General features: G+C 46.6%; 1 protein-coding gene across 1 annotated transcript in view; it reads right to left on the bottom strand.

The window, feature by feature from the left end:
- LOC118991324 (histone-lysine N-methyltransferase PRDM9-like) overlaps positions 1–18220 on the bottom strand; it is a 49256-nt gene extending 31036 nt beyond the window's left edge. Inside the window, exons 1-9 of the mRNA XM_037052593.1 lie at positions 18174–18220; positions 16669–16763; positions 15613–15723; positions 14255–14361; positions 12286–12442; positions 11482–11583; positions 11012–11283; positions 10543–10610; positions 7995–8188 (exon numbers count right to left, since the gene is read on the bottom strand). Coding sequence (XP_036908488.1) covers positions 7995–8188; positions 10543–10610; positions 11012–11283; positions 11482–11583; positions 12286–12442; positions 14255–14361; positions 15613–15723; positions 16669–16763; positions 18174–18220 — 1153 coding nt within the window. The remainder of the gene's footprint in view (positions 1–7994; positions 8189–10542; positions 10611–11011; positions 11284–11481; positions 11584–12285; positions 12443–14254; positions 14362–15612; positions 15724–16668; positions 16764–18173) is intronic.
- Between the last annotated feature and the right edge of the window lie 525 nt (positions 18221–18745).

The raw sequence follows: 18745 nt of genomic DNA, 5'->3' as shown, positions 1-18745 counted from the left end.
GCCAGCCCACAGTCCCCTTACCTGGGTGGCAGACAATCAGAACACAAACCAGGTGGGACTGGCCACAGCTGCAGTGACCACTGTAGTCAGAGTCAAATGTGTGATGGAAGCAATTGGCCATTGTGTCCTTTCACCTCAGTCACCGATGTCCTTTTTGACAAAGGACTATTGACCTACCCTATCCAGGTCAATCACAGTGTCATGTGGAGGAGTTGGGAAGCCAGCAGGTGAAGCTAGCATGGCCTTGAGGCATATCGGGTGTCATGGGGACATGACAGTAACCTCAGCTGCCTGTCAAGGACAAAAGACTCAGAATCCAGCATATGTCAGGCTACACTCACACCTTGGAGCCTCCATTTCAAAACAAGGATGATGGCTGCCAGTCACTGGCAGGTAGGAGGGAGGGGTGTGTAAACACCCAGCTCCCCGCACAAGGTAGTCTGACACCATGTGAATGAACTATGCTAGTGAGGCTGAAACAAAAGGGCTTGTTTATGACTTAGTTTTGAGAGTTGCACACCATTTTCACAACACAAACCAGCTCAGTTGTGTGAAGGAGGGACTGTACAAGGTCAGGGGTGATAGCATGTGGATTTGGGGGACACCTTAGAGGCTGGCAGCTACACCAGGAATGTGGTTTGCTGCTGAAAGGGAGGGAGAGGGAACAGACCTGTATACTCATCTCTTTAAAAAACATTTTATTTATTTATTTTCAGAGAGGGGCAAAGGAAGGAGAAAGAGTGGGAGAGAAACATCAGTGTATTGTTGCCTCTTATGTGTCCCCTACTGGGGACCTGGCCTGCAACCCAGGCATGTGCTGTGACTGGGAATTGAACTGGTGAACCTTTGCTTCACAGGCCCATGCTCAATCCACTGAACCACACCAGCCAGGGCTGTCTACTCATCTTGAATGACAAAGCCTTCTGGTAGAGCTCCAGGGTCTGTCTTGGCAGGGGGTCAGGTGACCATCACCTGGCAGTCTGTGGGTTTCCCTCCCCACTGTATTTCAGTGCCAGCCATGATGCCAGCATTACACCAGGATTCTGCTTTTCTCCGATGGCCCATGCTGAAAGCAACAGAATATTGAGTTTATGGTGTTCTCTCTGGGCTGTGGTGGTGGGGGGAGAAACAGGGAAAAGAAACAAAAACCAAGAAAGACACCATCTTTTAAAAAAGCATAAAAGAAAATAATAGTGGATTTTTATTGTTGGGAACCGCTGCTCTGCCTGGTTTCAGGAATTGTAACTGTTTAAGGGTGAGTGTGTGACCTCCGGGATGCGAGCCACTGAGGAGACAAGGCTTGTCTCTGGCAGCAGATGTTGCCCCTGCTTCATCCCCCTGTCCCCAATGCATGGTCAAGGATTTATGATGGGTAAGACTCTTCACAGCGAGGGGCAACCTAAGCCAGACTCAATCACTTGGGAGGCCATCACGGAAGGACTCGGGGGGGGCTGTGGCAAAGAGGGAGTGGTGGACCCTCACTCCCACAGCTATTCTGACATAGCCCAGTCCCCATGTCCTCTGGGAGAAGGACTTCCTGGCTCTAATCCACTTAAGGCTGAAAACCTGAGATGGGGAAGACAGTGCAACCTTTTACCAGCCAGCACAGGATCCGGTGTAATCTGACAAGAGAAAGAATTCTTAACAATCTTGTGAAACCTGCTTTGCTAAGAATGTTTTAGTTAAATATTTTTATTTTCCCACAGCTTTATAGCCTTTTAGTTGATAGACCCTGATTTAGGAGAGGCCCTTATGGTTCTTTTTATACTATCTACTGTTTACTGCCTATCTATAACTGATAAGTTGTATCTGAATTCCTGCGCAAACAACAATAAAAGCCTGTCTAGGCAAAGGGTAGGCATCACTCTCCCCTAGAGTGTCCTGCCCCTTTTCTCCACAGGATTCGGTAGTCCATGCGAATTTGTCTTGATCATCCATAACTCCGTGGGCACTGCTGGTCAGTGCACGTGTCAATTTATTATTGAAATCCATGTAGATTATGTAGATACTCTTCTTCACAAGCCTGGCACTGGAAGGACAGAAAGGTCATTTTAGGTCACGGGGGTGGGTATCCCCCTTGGGTGAACCCAGTCCAGCAGGAACAAGGTGGGTCATGCTTAGGTCTCCCTCATGCAGGACAGGGTATGATGGGGTCCTCACTAATTGTTCACCATCTCTATGTATTGAACTCAGCTCTGGTTCTAAGAAAACAGTGACCTCTGGGAGCTCTTGGCACCCTTCCTTATGCTTATGCAGATGTTTAGCCTGTTCTCACCCTGAGTCTTACTGGACTCCCACCCATTGGGTCAATGGGAATTTGGTGCTTTTGGTCCATTATGGGCACTGTCTGTGAATGGGTGGCTAGGAAGGACCAATATTGTGCATGTCCATTATCTCATCAGACTTCACTTCACAAAAAAAGTTTAAAGATCAGATAACTACTAATTTCAACATGGTGTGATGTATGAAGCCCCATGCGGCCCAGGCCCAAAGAGAGTGCATTACAGAAGCTTCTGTGTTGCGGGCTTCATGAATGCCACATACAGATTGGGTGCATCTGTCACAGGAAAAACTCGGTTCTCCTTGTCGATGCAGTAAAAAATTGCAGATCAGCAAGTGTATTAGCATGCAAGCAGGGTTTATTAGTGATACATTCTCATGGGAGAGGACAGGTCTTGCTGAGGTGGGAGTGAAAGACAAGAGCTTGGGTGGCAAGGGCACCAGGTCCTTTGTCCTGAGGACTAATATAGTTGGTGGGATGGGGGCGGGGGAAGAAGTTACATATTGATTGACTGGTAAAAGTGGAGCCAGCTTCCATGGGGGATATGACTATCCAAATGTAGGTAAGTGTGGCGGTCATTATCCTGAATCCTTACCTTGCTTCAGATCCCATTTGGTCGTCTTGTAATATAGATACATGACAGAATTAAAGTTGAAGCAATTACCCGAAGTTCCCTATGTGCTTTTTCTGTAAGCACTAGGGACCCTCTCATAAATCAGATAGTGACCAGAGGCAATTAGCCAAATTTGATTTACAGGTCTTTCCTTGATTGCTGTGGACCCGCTCCCATCTTCAAAGCCTTAAGATGAATAGTTTCAAACCCTTTGCTTTCCCAAATGGTGGAAACAATACCTAGAATTTCAACATGTTAGCAATGGTGTTTCTTGTGATGCTGGATAATCTGGCAACAGAATTGGACCAGGCTTAGGACTGCTGAGTTAGTGGGAGAGATATGTCTTCCTTGTTCTTCCTGCCTTGGCTCACCATCTATCCTAACGCACCAGTGGGGGAACATGCTGTTCCCAGTGTCAGTTCTCAGCAAGGGGTAGCCAAGGGTCATTTTATAGGCCACTCTCATTACCACCTGCCTGTGAAGAGGCTCTGAAGGTGTGCAGGGTCAGGAGGAGGGTGGTGACCTGGAGGAAGTGAACCTCCCACCTCAGGCCTTCTCAAGGCAGCTTTGTCTTTGTGGGAAAAGTAGTGGGGATGGCTCATACTCTGAATTTGGCTACAGACTCCTACCCTGTCCTTATTTTCTCTTGTCCAGCATTAAAGACCCAGAAGACATGGACACTGAAGGCTGTTCAGCAGGACTTGTGATCTCAGAGATCCTCTTGCCAGATTATTTCCATGCTGAGTCCAGTTTGAAGGTCAAACTGAAAGGCTGGAGTTCCCATTTCCATTGTACAGACTAGTAAGCAGGAAGAGAAGTTGAGAATCTTGCCTTAGGTCACACACCTGGAGAAGACAGAGCTGAGACTCACACTATAAACTGATATGGAAACTGTATACTGTTCACCAGAAAATGGTGACCCTGAAGAGGCAGTAAGGACAGTGAGGAAGATGAGGTGTACATACTGAGCCCGGCTCACATACATGCAGAAGCATACATTTCTCCCTGCCATTTGCCTCTGAGGCTCCAGAGGTTGTAGGAAACTAGAAGACCCAAGAGAAGCCAGGGGAGGAGGTTAGGAAGCCTGTTAAGAGAAAAGGCCCTGCTTCCCAGGAGTCTGGGGAATTCCCTTGCCTGAGGCACCTGTCTCAAGTCCCTCTTTTTGGGCAGAAACCAAAGTAGATCAACTAAAGACTTATGCATTTGCAGTTGAATTTCTATGGCTGAGTATGAGGTCTTTGTGCCTCTTCTGGAATTCTCTGCTTTCAGTGATGGGGGGAATGAGAGATGTTGGCTTCATATTTGTATGGAGACAAAACATTTTAGAAAAGGATGTCAAAAAGCCATAAAGGAGATTGGTGCTGACATCCCCATATCACTCATGGAACTGTTTGTCCATCTCATCTCTTGTCATAAACCTGGAGGATTTGTTTAACCAGTTATTTGTATAGTAACTGCAATCTTGGGGAGAGTAAGAGGCCATAGACTTCCTATGGCTATTGATATGCGAATTAAAGCTCATGACTCAGTCCACCTGCATAGAGCTTTTCTCGAGTGAATCCTCTGGTGTCTGGTGAGACCCGACTTCTGTTTAAAGCCTCTCCCACACTCCCTGCAAACATAGGGCTTCTCCCCTGAGTGTGTCCTGTGATGTGTGATGAGATTTGACTTCTGTGTAAAGCCTCTCTCACACTCCCTGCAAACATAGGGCTTTTCCCCTGAGTGTGTCCTGTGGTGTGTGATGAGGTGTGACTTCCGTCTAAAGCCTCGCCCACACTCCCTGCAAACATAGGGCTTCTCCCCTGAGTGTGTCCTGTGGTGTGAGATGAGGTGTGACTTCCGTGTAAAGCTTCTCCCGCACTCCCTGCAAACATAGGGATTCTCCCCTGAGTGTATCCTCTGGTGGCTGATGAAACCTGACTTGCATGTAAAGCCTCTCTCGCACTCCCTGCAAACATAGGGCTTCTCCCCTGAGTGTGTCCTGTGGTGTGCGATGAGATTTGACTTCCACATAAAGCTTCTCCCGCAGTCCCTGCAAACATAGGGCTTCTCCCCTGAGTGTATCCTGTGGTGTGTGATGAGACTTGACTTCCGTGTAAAGCTTTGCCCGCAGTCCCTGCAAACATAGGGCTTCTCCCCTGAGTGTGTCCTGTCATGTGTGATGAGACTTGACTTCCGTGTAAAGCCTTGCCCACAGTCCCTGCAAACATAGGGCTTCTCCCCAGAGTGTGTCCTCTGGCCTCTGATGAGATGTGGCCCGTCATTGAAGCCTTGACAACACCCTCCATGCTTGGTTGTTACAATTCTTAACATTCCTACTTTCACAAACAACTTGCCTGTGCCCTCTGGGCTGTCTTTCTGACCTCTATGGGGCTCTTCCTCCATCATTCTCTCATGCTCATCAGAGATCCTTATTTGTTCTTTGGAAGGTTGGAAAGAGCATCTTGAGATTCTCTTTTGACTGATTCTTTTAAGCAAAGGTTTGGACCTCTCATTAGCCTCTTGACGTTCAATTTGATCATTCCAGCTGTGTGTATTAGTATGTTGGTACAGCTGATTCTGATCCTCTGGGCAGGGTTCCTCTGCTTGGAGGTCTTTTCTTGCAGTTGTTCCAGGGAGAGTCTGAGAGGAATGATTGAGTTTCACGTGTTGGCTGAGGAATTTCTGACTGGAGAAGGCCAGAGAGCAGGAGGGACATGGGTGAATCTCTGGCTTTGGTTCTGCTGAAAGAAAAAGGTTTGGTCAGGGAGATGTTGATGAGAACGCTTGGGCCATATGATACGCCTCCTGGTAAGACCTGCCCCATGAATCCTCCTTACTGTAGTGACAACGCAAGCTCTTCATTCCGCAAAGTGTCCACTTGCAGTTTATTTTCCTTATTTTTTGCAATGCCTCTTCTTCAGAAATCTAGAAAGCCCACCTCAAGGGTCTTTTCTAATATTGCCCAGACTAGGGGCTTTCAAGGATCACGAGAGGCCTTTTCACTCCCTGTGTGGATGGAACTGCAGGGATCTTTTCCATCTATATGTATCTTCTAAGTCATGTTAAAGAGGAAAACCACAGCCCTGGCTGGTGTAGCTCAGTGGATTGAGTGCGGGCCTGCGAATCAGAGGATCGCGGTTCGATTCCCAGTCAGGGCACATGCCTGGGTTGCAGGCCAGTTCCCTGCAGGCCAACTCCCAGCAGGGGACGCACGAAAGGCAACCATACATTGATGTTTCTCTCCCTCTCTCCTTCCCTTCCCCTCTAAAGATAAATAAATTAAAAAAAATAAAGAAAACCACAGGCCCCAAAAGGGAATTGCTTCTCTCTGGTTTCCTAAACAGTAAAATAAAATGTCCTTCCTGCCCTTGCTCGTGCAACTCAGTGGTCGAGCAGCAGCCCGTGAAGAAGAGCTGGAGGTTCAATTCTGTCAAGGTGCATGTGCATGCCTGGGTTGTGGGCCGGGTCTCCCGTAGGGGGGCATGTGAGAGGCAACCAGGCACTGATGTTTCCCTCTTTCTCCCTCTTCCCCTCTAAAAATAAATAAATAAAATCTTTTTAAAAAGTCCTTCCTTCCACCTCACACCAGATATTCATGCTTCATTTCATTCAGTGTTAGCCCATTTCAAATAAACTAGGAACTCATTTCAAAATATTTCTCTAATCATGTCTTACACGCCTGACTCCTGTTCCTCTTTGGCCAATCTACCCTGCTCTCTCACTTGGAGATGAGGTAATCTCTGAGAGGATTCCCCACTCGAGTTTATTTTCTAAAACTTAACAAAGCTTAATCAGAACAAAGAACACACCACTCTACAGCTGATAACTGCACACTCAGGAAAGTCCCCAGTGCCTCAACTGGGATCATCAGCACTGCATTTCCTGGCTGCTAAGCATCTGTCTGATCTCTGTTCTTACCCTCTGTGCTGAGACGAGACCCGAGTGACCCTCAGCCAGTTCAATGTCGCACCTCTTTTCTTCCCTGCACTAGCTGCTCCCTTGGTCTGAGATCCTCTGCCCGCAGGTATTTTTGTAAATGTTATCTCCTGAGGAGCCCTTCCCAGACCACCTGGCACAGCACACCTCCCCTCACACTGATCCCTAGGCGTTTGTCCTGGATTAGTTTTCCCCAAAGCACTAACTGCTGTGTGGTGTAATACACATGTAAGCTTGTGTGCCTGGGTTTCCCTCCTTCACCCGTCAGCTCTTCAAGAGCAGTGATTCTCTCATGTTAATTTGCATTTCCAGGTCTCACCACCCTGTGTGCCACAAAGCACAATCTTACCTCACAATTCACTGAAATAATGAATGTGCCTTGTCTGAATGGTGTGGCTCAGTGGGTTGGGTGTTGTCCCACAAACTGAAAGGTTACAAGTTTGATCCCCAGTCAGGGCACATGCCAGGGTTGTGGGCCAGTTGGGGGCATGCCATAGACAACTGATTAATGTTTCCCTCGCACATTGATTTTTCTTTCTCCCTCCTTTCCACTCTCTGTGAAAATAAATAAAAATTTGTTTTAAAAGATTTGATTTATGTATTTATTTATTTTCAGAAAAGGGGGAAGAGAGGGAGAGGCTGAGAAACATCACTGGGTGGTTGCCTCTCACATGCCCTGTAATGGGGACCTGGCCCAAAACCCAGACATATGCCCCAGTAGGGAATCAAACTGGAAACCCTTTGATTCACAGGCCGGCACTCAATACTCTTGAGCCATACCTGCCAGGGCAAAATCTTTACAAAATAATGAATGTCTATAAATAAAAATATTCTATTTACAAGTATGGAGAAAAAATAAGAAGAAACAGCAATAAAAGTTTCAGAAAAACTGCCTTGGTGAAAGAACTGGTTAGTACTTTGAAAATGTTTCTTTTTTGCCTTTCAGTCTTTCAGGCCAATAGGTGGTTGTGTATTTTGTTCATGAAATATTTTTAAAATAAAAAATATAAAAAGTTTGCCTAAGAGTCAAAGGCATATGAATGAATTATGAATTTCTGAAGCATGTGATTTGAAAGTTTATTGACTTTAGAGTGGATTTCGCTCTACTTGAGAGTTGGATCATGAATATTTCTATGGAGAATTCTCTCTTCTCTTTCTGTTTTGAAGAACAGTGGTACCCACCTCTCCCAGCTGTGAACTGTCTTTTCCACTTGCTGCCCCACTTGCTGCCCAGCTCCTGGCCATACTTGTCCCCGCACCAGACCAGCAGCTCACATCCTGGCCTGACAACCTGGCAGGTTCGGTAGAAAATCTGCCCATGGTATTGAAAGGCCACCAGGTTCTGCTCTTCGTGATCCTGAGCACAGTTCACATACCTGGGATTGAGGCAGATGAAGGGAAAGAAAACCACAGTGATGAATTCTCAGTTCCTATTACATCCATGGCCAGCTCCTCACTGATTCTTAAGGCCCTCAGGCTCTGGTGTTGCCCACTGCCCCTAAGGCTCCCGGGGAATCTGTTCGGTGCCTGAGCATCTGCCAGCGTGTCACGGGAATTCCTACCTCCATGTCCTGCTGGCAGTGTTCATCCTGCCTAATACCATTTTCTAACACCCAGTTCTAGACTTACCCTCCACCCTGACTGGCCATAATATCCAGTGATCTCTGGCTTCTCCAAACTCTAAATCAAGTTGTCTCACATCACAGAACCTGGTGTTTGATCTGGGGCTCTGCTTCTGAATTAGCTCACTAATNGCATCTGCCAGCGTGTCACGGGAATTCCTACCTCCATGTCCTGCTGGCAGTGTTCATCCTGCCTAATACCATTTTCTAACACCCAGTTCTAGACTTACCCTCCACCCTGACTGGCCATAATATCCAGTGATCTCTGGCTTCTCCAAACTCTAAATCACGTTGTCTCACACCACAGAACCTGGTGCTTGATCTGGGGCTCTGCTTCTGAATTAGCTCACTAATTATCCAGTACTCAGCCCTAGTCTGTTTTCATTTGAGAGGCCTTTCTCCAACCCCCTACCCTTTATTTAGGGTACCATTCGATTGCTTGCCCAAGGTTACCATAGAAAGTTGGAGGTCTTTTTGTTTTAGTATGATAAATCAGAACAAGAGTTGTTGATTCACATTGTTATCCCTGATAGAAGAGAGCCCCTCTCAGGAAAGGGGCAATGACCATTCCTCTGCAGGCCTCAGAGCCCAGCTCTAGTTAGAAGTGGGGCTGGGCCCTGGCTGGTATAGCTCAGTGGATTGAGTGTGGGCCTGCGAACCACACGATCCTGGTTCAATTCCCACCCAGTCAGGGCACATGCCTGGGTTGCAGGCCGGTTCCCAGCAGGGGACGCATGAGAGGCAACCATACATTGATATTTCTCTCCTTCTCTCCTTCCCTTCCTCTCTAAAGATAAATAAATAAAATCATAAAAAGAAAAGAAAAATTAAAAAAATTTAAAAAAAAAAGAAGCGAGGCTGGGATGGTTTGCTGCCCTCACAGGTTTAGGCCACTCTTGCTTTGTGCTATCTTAACACTGTGCACTTCTTGGAAATTATAGTTAAATGTTTCTAAAAGCAAGTTTATGTCTGTGTGATCTGTTTGAATAAAGTATCCCTTCATCTAAAATGGAATAGGGTAAGTGCTTAATTAATGTTCATTTGATAAATTAAAGTGTAATCCAATGTCCCTGGTGAATCTAGACCCCTCAAGGACCTTTCCAGTGCCCTGATTGTGTCTAGCAGAGAGCTCTATATTTTGAGGACATATGTTGTACTTTATTCCTAAAAGTCTCCTGAAATGAAAGAACGGTGTATAGAGAAAAAGAGGGAAAAAAGGATTAAGGGAGACCATTGAGGGGGGCATGATGAGAGGAAAAGATATTTGGACTTGTGGGGTGTGGGGGTGACTTTCCTCGCAAGTCCCGCCAGCCATCACAGATGAGAGTAAACATGACTGAGACATGCTGTGATCTGCTTGGGGAGGAGAAGTGGCTATTTTCGCAGAGGAAAAAGGCCGTGAGCAGTGGCCAGTTTCTCAGGGGAAAAAGACATTAAGCTCCCTCCTCCAGGGGCTTTTATTGGGTTGTAATACACAGGAATACAGGGCAGCAAGGATCAAACAGTAGATAACATTTCAAAGAAATCTGAGGGCTTAGTATGAGTCACAGTCTGTCAGGAACAGAGTTTTAGGGTTTCCTACTCAAACCTTAACATATGAATGAAAGCACTGTTAGCAGAGCAGATTTCACAGGTTTATCAGGAAGTCTTTGTGATGCCAGATTTTTTCCTCAGGACACAAGGAGCTGCATCACTCCCCATCAGGTATTCAGGCTTAAGGGGATTAGAGGCAGGAAGCGCTTCTTCCAGAGAATATGAAGACTCAGGCTTTGTCAAAGCTGGGGGGCGAGAGTGCATTGCTCCCTGTCGAACCCCCCCCCATCTTCCTTGAAGGCTTCCCACGTGATTGAGTCTGGCTTAGGTTGCCCCTTGCTGTGAGAGGTCTTACCCATCATTGACTTCCAACCAAGCTTTGGGGTCAGGGAGAGGAAACCGAGGCAGCATTTGCTACCAGAGACAAGCTTTGTCTCCTGTGGCTTACATTCCAGAGGTCGTCCCTCTCCCTTAGCCACAAGGGGTCGAGATACAATTCCTAGAACCAGGCAGAGTGGTTTTCAACAGTGGGGGATGAGTGTCCCCTCTAGTAGCCAGATACCTGTTGACCTCACCTCATCCAGTTGGCCAAGGATCTGTCCTTTCCATCCACATACTCATAGTGGTTTCTCCCTTTTGCAATCTGTGTTTCAGAAAAGAATTTAAAGAACTTATTTATTTCATGGGGAGATATAGTCAAAAGAATTATTTCACTTCACTGTCATCAAAGCTCATTCAGCCTTCGTTGGGATTCAACTGCCAGTTGTGACCATAATATTTCTCTTAGTCATCGCCCACACACCTGAGTCTAATCAAAGCAAGAGGCCCAGAAGGGAGGAGCCGCTCTTTCCTGTCTACGCCAATTTGCTCCCACTTATGTTCTGATCCTTAAACAGGAGCTCTGTGTTCATGGAAATTCCAGTCAGTACACAGAGCTAACCATATTGTCCCCTCCATGTCTAGTATGTAGGAGGTGAGGTCCCTCCAGGCCTCAGAAGGAATGTGGGAAGCCAGAGGACAGTGGAAAAGGTAAATACTTCTCACCAGCCAGGAGTATCTGCTCTTGGCTGCCTCTTCATCTTCTGTGATGTGTCCTTCATAAGGGCCAAAGTGCAGACCCACAGGCAAATCAGCTGCCTCATTCCACACTCCAAGCCCAGCCTCGGGGATGCCAGATGGCCCGACTCTCAACCCAGGGGGCAGGGTGAGGGCTGAGCGGTGGGGATGCCCCCTCTCCACTGCACTGTCCTTTACAAATGTAGGGGGCCCATGCACAGCACAGCTGTCAATGAAGAAGTTCTGACACTTCTCACAATCTGGAGGCGAGAGCAACAGGGGTTAGGGAAGGTATAGCACATATTCCTGGACACAAAGAGCTTCAGAGGGAGTGTGGCACTCACATCACTGAGACTCAATCCTGTACTCCAGGTCACTAAGTAAGGGAATGATTTGGGGACCATAGGACTAGATGAAATTATTGTGTCATAACATGCTTCTTAGTGAGGGTCACTTACAAAGGTAGTCATCATCCTGGGGCTCAGTGACCTCTTGGTACACACAGTCCTTTCTTTCTTGTATGCTATATATCTTCATGTCCATATCCTTTCTCCTGAGTTCTGAGTTGGGGAAGGGAAGGTGAGCAAGGTTGGTGGGGTCTGGAGTGTAAGTTCCCATTTTGTCAGATAACACACAATCTCCTCCCATCAAATTATCACCTGTCCTTTTGCATACTCTGGTATTTTACTCAGGTAACTGTTGGTTCAGAAGATTAAGAGTCCACACTAACTACAGATGACTAATTGAATTTTAGTTTCCAGATCTTCCCATTACCAGGTTTAATTTGCCAACCTGTAATCATTCGTAAAATGTTTATTGAGTGCACATTATGTGTTAGGCATTGAGTAAAGGCCTAGGCACACAACACCAGTAAAGAATGGTTGCTTTTATCACAGATAGATTTATTGGACAACTTGTATGTGTCATCTGTTTTAAATTCAATTTAATGTTTTCAAACAATATATGAGTGATGTTTCCTTATCTCAGTTTTCACATTAGCATTCAGACCTCAGAGAATTTATATAGGATTTGCCCAAATCCTCTAAATGAAGCTATATCTATTTTTATCAGTTAGCTCCATTGCTAACTTTGCTAATCTCAGCAAAGAGATTAGCTAATCTTAGCAATCTCCATTGCTAATCTCAGTTTAGCCCAGGTTGACTCTAAGCCCATTCAAAGTCCACCCCACATACCTAGGCCATGCTTATCAGACCTTTTGTAGGACTTAGAGGAAATAAAGTTTCCAAAGTATTTTCTCTTACCTGATTTTTGTCTAGTGTGCTGTCTAAAGGGACATGCTTCTCCAGGAAGGGACACTGCTTTCTGGGCCTGCTCTGATTCACTTGCAGTCATCAGATTTGCTGTTCCTGACAATTCCTTCAAACTGTATTCATTGCTTAATGGCACCTTGGATGTTGCCTTCAATATAAGAGTCACATATTAAAAGATAACATGTATTTAATTATTGAAGGCCTATGATACATTTATATGCATGTCTTTAATACTTCAACCCTTGGAAATACCTAGGGAATATGAATATTAGAGGGAATAGGACCAATGTGGGTAATGAATCCAAGATTAGAACCCATGCCTATGGCTCTTTTCTTTCAACTGTCTCTATAATATTGAGTGAAGGATAAGGCTGTACCAGTAGCTAGTTGTCTTCAGTTTCCTGATATATAACTTGCTAATTTTTTGTTATAGTGAACATGCAATTAAATATTGTTGACCAAAGTGCCCTGTGAATTGTGTAATACAGTATGAATGTGAGATTAGTCTCGTTATCAATTTACCCTTCAGATCTCTCCATATTTCAAATCTCACAGAAATTACCTTCAGTGTTCATTGATCATCTAGTTTAATTTGTAATTGTGAAATCATTCATTCAGCAAACATTTGGGGGCCTTCAAGGGCCCCGATCTAGGCCTGTGACCTCTGAGAAGTCTCAGGTATGGACCAGGCCCTCAAAGAGCTCACAATGCAGAGTTAGGTGGCCTGAACAAACGATTCTAAACAGGATGAGACTGGTCTCATTAGAACTCAGGAGAAAGAAGCTGTTACTTCACCCTATGAGAAATGGTATTTGAAATCAGTTCCAGACAGATGAGTTTCTAATGAATAGTGTATAACCTACATGAAGTCGTTAAGTCATTTTATTATTTGTTGTTTCCCAATCATCAAACCTGAAGCCCCTCAGGGGTGGGAGATGCTGTGTTTGATTAGAGTGGGAGGCTGTGATCCTGGACATTTTAGTTTCTTCTTCACCTGCTACCATCCACTGTACCAACTGCCTACACATCGTACACTTTTCTTATTCAGAGGGTCTTAGTGCATTTCTCACTTCAGTACAGCAGAGAACTTTGGTTAAAAGCATCAGTCAGATGAATGATGTAATGACATATGGATAAGAATGTAAACTTTAGAAAGCAATGAAAGTTTTACTTTTTAACTTAAAAAAATTTATTTTTTTGAGAGGGGGAAGAGAGGGAGAAAGAGAAGAAGAGAAACATCAATGTGAGAGAAACATTGATCAGTTGCCTCTCACACGCACCCCAGTTGGGAACCTGGCCCAAATCCCAGGCATGTGCCCTGACCAGGAATCAAACCGGCAGCCTTTCATTTTCCAAGATGACACCCAACTGAGTCATGTTGGTGAGGGTAAAACTATTAAAGTTTTAATGAGTTTGTAAGTCATTTAGAGAAGAAACTATGGGTTAGATTGCACTACGACTGATTCTGTGATCTTAGACATACAGTCAAATACTGTATCTGAAAGCTCTGAGCTTCTATATCTGAAAGCTCCTTTTCCTCATCATAGATGGTGACAGTTATGGTACATGCCTCATTGGGCTGTTGTAATGTTTAAATGCATTTATTCACACAGAATTCTTAAAGTCTGAAACATTGTGAGAATGAAAGAAATGGTAGTTACTACTGTTGCTGTAGTTATTAACTATTAAGATGATGAGCCCTGGCTGGTATGGCTCAGTGGGTTGACTGCTGGCCTGGATACTGAAAGATTACCCGTTCTATTTCTGGTGAGAGGCAAGCTAGTCACGTTTCTCTCACACATGTTCCTCTCCCTCTCTTGCTCCCTCCTTTTCCCTCTCTCTAAACAAATTGATAAATAAAATCTTTAAAAAAAGATGGTAATATCGGACAATGTGTTGAAGAGACGAGGAAAGGAAGGCAGCAGTTCCTAGGATACTTTCTGCATTTTCCCATTCTTACCTGCATTTCTATCCAGGAGGAAAATTTTCTTGTCAACAGGATTTGGGAAATACTCATCTTCTGGTGTTTACTCTGTTCCCTTCTGAAGGCCACCCAAGGATGCTTCACTGAAAGATGATGAGAAATCAGTGTTTTGGTTGGTAACTGTTCCAGAATCTGGAGATTCTTTTTGGGGACACAGAACTGTAAATGAGAGTAGTGCAAGAACAATCCAAGGATGGTTGGAAAATGTTTTCTGAGGTATCATTAAGGCCTCTGCTTCTATTTGGGCCACCCACTAATTTCATTAGAATGATTAAAAAATAGACAAAGTTTCTTCTACACTTCCTCCTATGTTCATAGAGCATCTATTACATTTATTAAAAAATAAATTGGCCTCTCCTGAAAAAAAAAGTAATAAAAGTAACTGCACAGAGACTCCATGTCTTCAACACAACCCTTTCCCTGCTCTGTTGTCTTCATTCAAACTGGCTTTGTCCAGGCTAACGGCACTACCACCCCCTCGCCTCCTTTCTCTGGGATCCTCCCCCCTGTGCACATACGGGCCATCCACACCCTTCCTTATCATTAGACTCTGGTTGGCATCCACAGTCTGCTGATCACAGAAACACAATTCCAGTCAAGTTGAAGATCACATCTTGACTTCAGCTGTGTTTCAACCCAAGTCCCATGAAAGTGGACTGACCCCACCCATCAAACACTCATGATATAGGTCAGAAGGGCACCATAGCCGATATCAGGAAATGATACAGTGATCACCCACTTCTGACCCTGGCCCTCTCTGCAGCTCCATCATCACCATGTTAATACTGCTCCCCGTCTGTCTCCATGCAGGCCATGTGGCAGCCAGTTATGGGGACACTCCTCACCGTCCAGACCTGCCTCTCTTTCTTGCACTGACAACTCTTCTGAATTTCTTTTTTTTTTAAAGATTTTATTTATTTATCTTTAGAGGGGAAGGGAAGGACAGGAGAGAAACATCAATTCGTGGTTGCCTCTCGTGTGTCCCCTGCTGGGAACTGTAGGCATGTGCCCTGACTGGGAATCAAACCGCAATTGTCTGGTTTGCAGGCCTGCGCTCAATCCACTGAGCTACACCAGCCAGGGCTCTTCTGAATTTCTTATTCACTTGTATATTCTTACACATTTACTGGTTATTAATGTGTCTATAAATATATAAGGTGATTTTACACACTTGACAGTTTACAGGAATATCCCCTCACTGTACCATACACTGTTCTGCATCCTGCGTGTTGGCTGGACAAGCAAACCCTGTCCCCTGGTTCTGTCCTGAGATGCAGCCTGACCTACACCAGGTCCGTGTCGGGAGGGCAGCTCTGCCTCCTCCTGCCCCTCACCTCGCTGCCCTGGAGCCCATTCTTCATCAGCGTCCTCAGGGTCCTCCTCCTGGAGCTCGGCGGCCTGCCTGCGGCGGTGACACAGGAAAGCTGGTCGAGGGGCCCTGAGACCTGGAAAGAGACAAAACCTTTGTCCGAGAGCAAACAGCCTGGAGGAGCAAAAAGTACCAGGAAGCCCGTGGGACTGGCCCCGACGGGATGGGGGAGTCTACAGCGAGTTGTGAGCGCTGCACCATCAGCGCCAGCCCTGCTCTGACATAGGAGCAAACTCCCCCATCGGCGTCCACGCAGGAGGGAGCCGCCCGAGCCGGGGCCAGCCCAGCAGCCCGGCGGCTCCCCCAGGCCCCTGGACCCAGCACTTGCACAGTCACTACCTGGGCTGGTGAGCACATCAAAGTTCCTGTTCACGTTCTGGTTCTGGTACCAGCCTTTCTCCACTTGGCCTGGCGCCCAGAGACCGGGCCTGAGGGCCGTGGCGGGGCCTTTGTTCCCGCCCTTCCCTCCAGGAGCCGCCTCAGCGTGGCCTTGGGCCTGAGGCGACCGGAAATGCGCTTCCCCCCCACTCAAGGGCGCGGAGGCGCGCCCGGGGATCCGGGGAGGCCGGCACGGGACGCAGGCGCGGTTCCCGGCCGACCGCCGTCTCTCGGGCCGACAGGCTCGGGGTCCCTGAGGACTCGATCCCGCGGCTTCCGGGCTGAGGACGCTGAGGCCTGGGGGGAGGGGAGGGTCAGACCCCGGCGGCGGAGGAGGAGACTCGGGGCCTCTCGTCAAGGGGCTTCCCGGTCCCCACACGGAGTTCGTTTCCAGGACGACGGCATTTAGCGTCTCTGAGTTTGGGGAGACTCGGTCTTTCCGGGCGAGCTGCACGTAGGGTGCCCCGAGCTGAGGGGAACTGGGGTTTTCGGGCTGTTTGGGGTCTAAGCGTCGGGGCTCCTCCGAGGGCCCCTCGATGCTGAAGGGATTCGGGGCCCCTCAGGATGAGGGCATCGGGGTCTCTCAGGCTGGACTTTGACGGTCTCGGGCTAAGGGTTCCACGCGGCAAGGCTCCCCGCTTACCGGTCAGTTCCTGGGGGCCCCTGCCGTGCCGCCCACCTCGGACCAGCTTCCTCTCCGGGCTCCTGGGCTTTCCGCCCTCGGAAAGAAAGACGGCTCTGGGGCGGGGCGGGGGGGCGAGATTCTTACCTGGGCCACGTGGGAGATGCCGTCCAATCAGTGCTACGATCCCAGCCCTGCCCACCAATGATCGGCCAGAAGAAGCTGGAAGGGCGGGGCAGGAGGCGGGGCCCCTTGGGTTTCAGACTGGCAGCGGAAGACCCGCCCCGCCCCGCGGGGATTGGCTGCTCTGGGTCTCCTGAGAGCCTGTCACACAGCCTGCAGCGAGGCTTGGAGGTTTCCGTGGCTAGTTTTCCCGCGGCTGGAGAGGTACCCGCTCTGCAGGGTCTGGGAGCTCTGAGCCCGGGCCGGTTTTTAGGGTGGATGTGGCCCTCCTGCCGCCTGACAAAGTGTCTTTGTTCCACTAGACTGTAGTCGGGATCCCCAACTTTCTTCTGGACCCATCCGTGCCCTCTCTTATCAAAGCCACTTTCAGCAAAAGTGCATAGCCAGTGAGGATGTGGTCAAGACTGCACTGCATTCCGTGGAAACATAAGTCAGTAGATTCTGACCACTGACGTCATACACACGGAAGAAGTCCCAGAGGGCTCAAATATTTAAATGACATAATAAGCATACTGGAAAACACACTGAGAATTTCACGCCTCAAGTAAGTGACGTTATGAGTAATAGGTATGTTTAAGTAACTCAAGTCCAAAACGTTTCAGAAATAGGGAGACAAGATAAAACCAAACAACACTAAATAAATTTAGAAGTATTGGAAAAACATTCAAGTATTCTGCATAAAAATCGCATGTCAAATTTGAGGGCAGGGGTCCACAGAGCAGGGTTTGTTTAGCTGCTACTGGCTTTCACGGGATAAAGTGGGAAGAGTGTTTCTGGTCCCTACCTCGTTTTGAACACATAACTATAACTTGATTTCCATGGACTGGAACTGCACCAACTAACTGTAATTATTACCGTGAAACTGCATAAAGGGAAACCTCACTAAAGAGGAGTTTGGGGCCAGTGGGGTGCTCCACATTGCACCACCCAGGGTCAATTACAGGAAAAATTGTCTGTCACAGGCCCCAACATGAAAATGGTACTGTGTGCACCCAGGAGAAAGCGACTCCCCAGCAACTCAGCCAGAGAGAAACCATGCTCACCCTGAACTGAGGATTTTCTGCACTGCACTTTCATTTGAAATGACCCCTCCCAACTTCCTCCTTTCTCCCTGTAAAATAATGTTCCTCTCCTTACTTGTGGAGCTTACCTATCTTTTGCTATAGCTTGCTTGTCCTAAATTGCATTTTTTGTTACTATTTCTGAATAAACCCCTTATGTGCTTGTAAAATAACTGTCTGCTATATTTTTAAGGTCAACATAATTTGGTGGCTCATATGGGGATCCAGAGGACTCCTGACATCTGATGAGGCTGATGAACAAGCAGGTTGCAGTGTCCTTACTCTGAAAGACTCTGGGAAGGGTCCTTTGGTGTAGACTCTCGGATCATTTCGAGAATAGCTATTCAGAAATAACATCCTCATACCCTCTGACCCAGAAATCCCACTTTTCAAAATTTTCCCCTAGTAGCCCTGGCCTGGTAGCTCAGTTGGTTAGAGTGTCCTGCCTATATGCCAAGGTGGTCAGTTCATTCTCCAGTCAGGGCACATACAAGAAGCAATCAACAAATGAATACATAAGTGGAACAACTCTTTCTCTCTATTTCAAATTAATAAATGAAAAATTTAAAAAAGCATAAAAATCCCCCCAGTTATGCTTCCCTGTGTATGAAATGTGTTTAAAATATTGTATCCAAGATTCATATAATAACATAATTTTAAAGTTTTCAGTAGAAGAGAATTTGTTAAATTATGGGTTGATCACACTGTGAAATATTATAGAATTCTGAAAATGGGTGAGGATACATGATATTTCATTAAAGAAATAAAACCTAGTAAGGTGGTTCTAATGGAATTTAACAGAGAATAGTTTCTAAGTAATGTTGTCATGTGAGAAAAGTATCCCGCAAAACAAA

Source organism: Sturnira hondurensis, unplaced genomic scaffold, assembly GCF_014824575.4.
Source record: "Sturnira hondurensis isolate 20B ecotype Veracruz unplaced genomic scaffold, ASM1482457v3 Scaffold0007406, whole genome shotgun sequence".
NCBI lineage: Eukaryota > Metazoa > Chordata > Mammalia > Chiroptera > Phyllostomidae > Sturnira > Sturnira hondurensis.
Note: the sequence above shows the minus strand (reverse complement) of the source record. Positions and strands in the feature narration are given on the sequence as shown.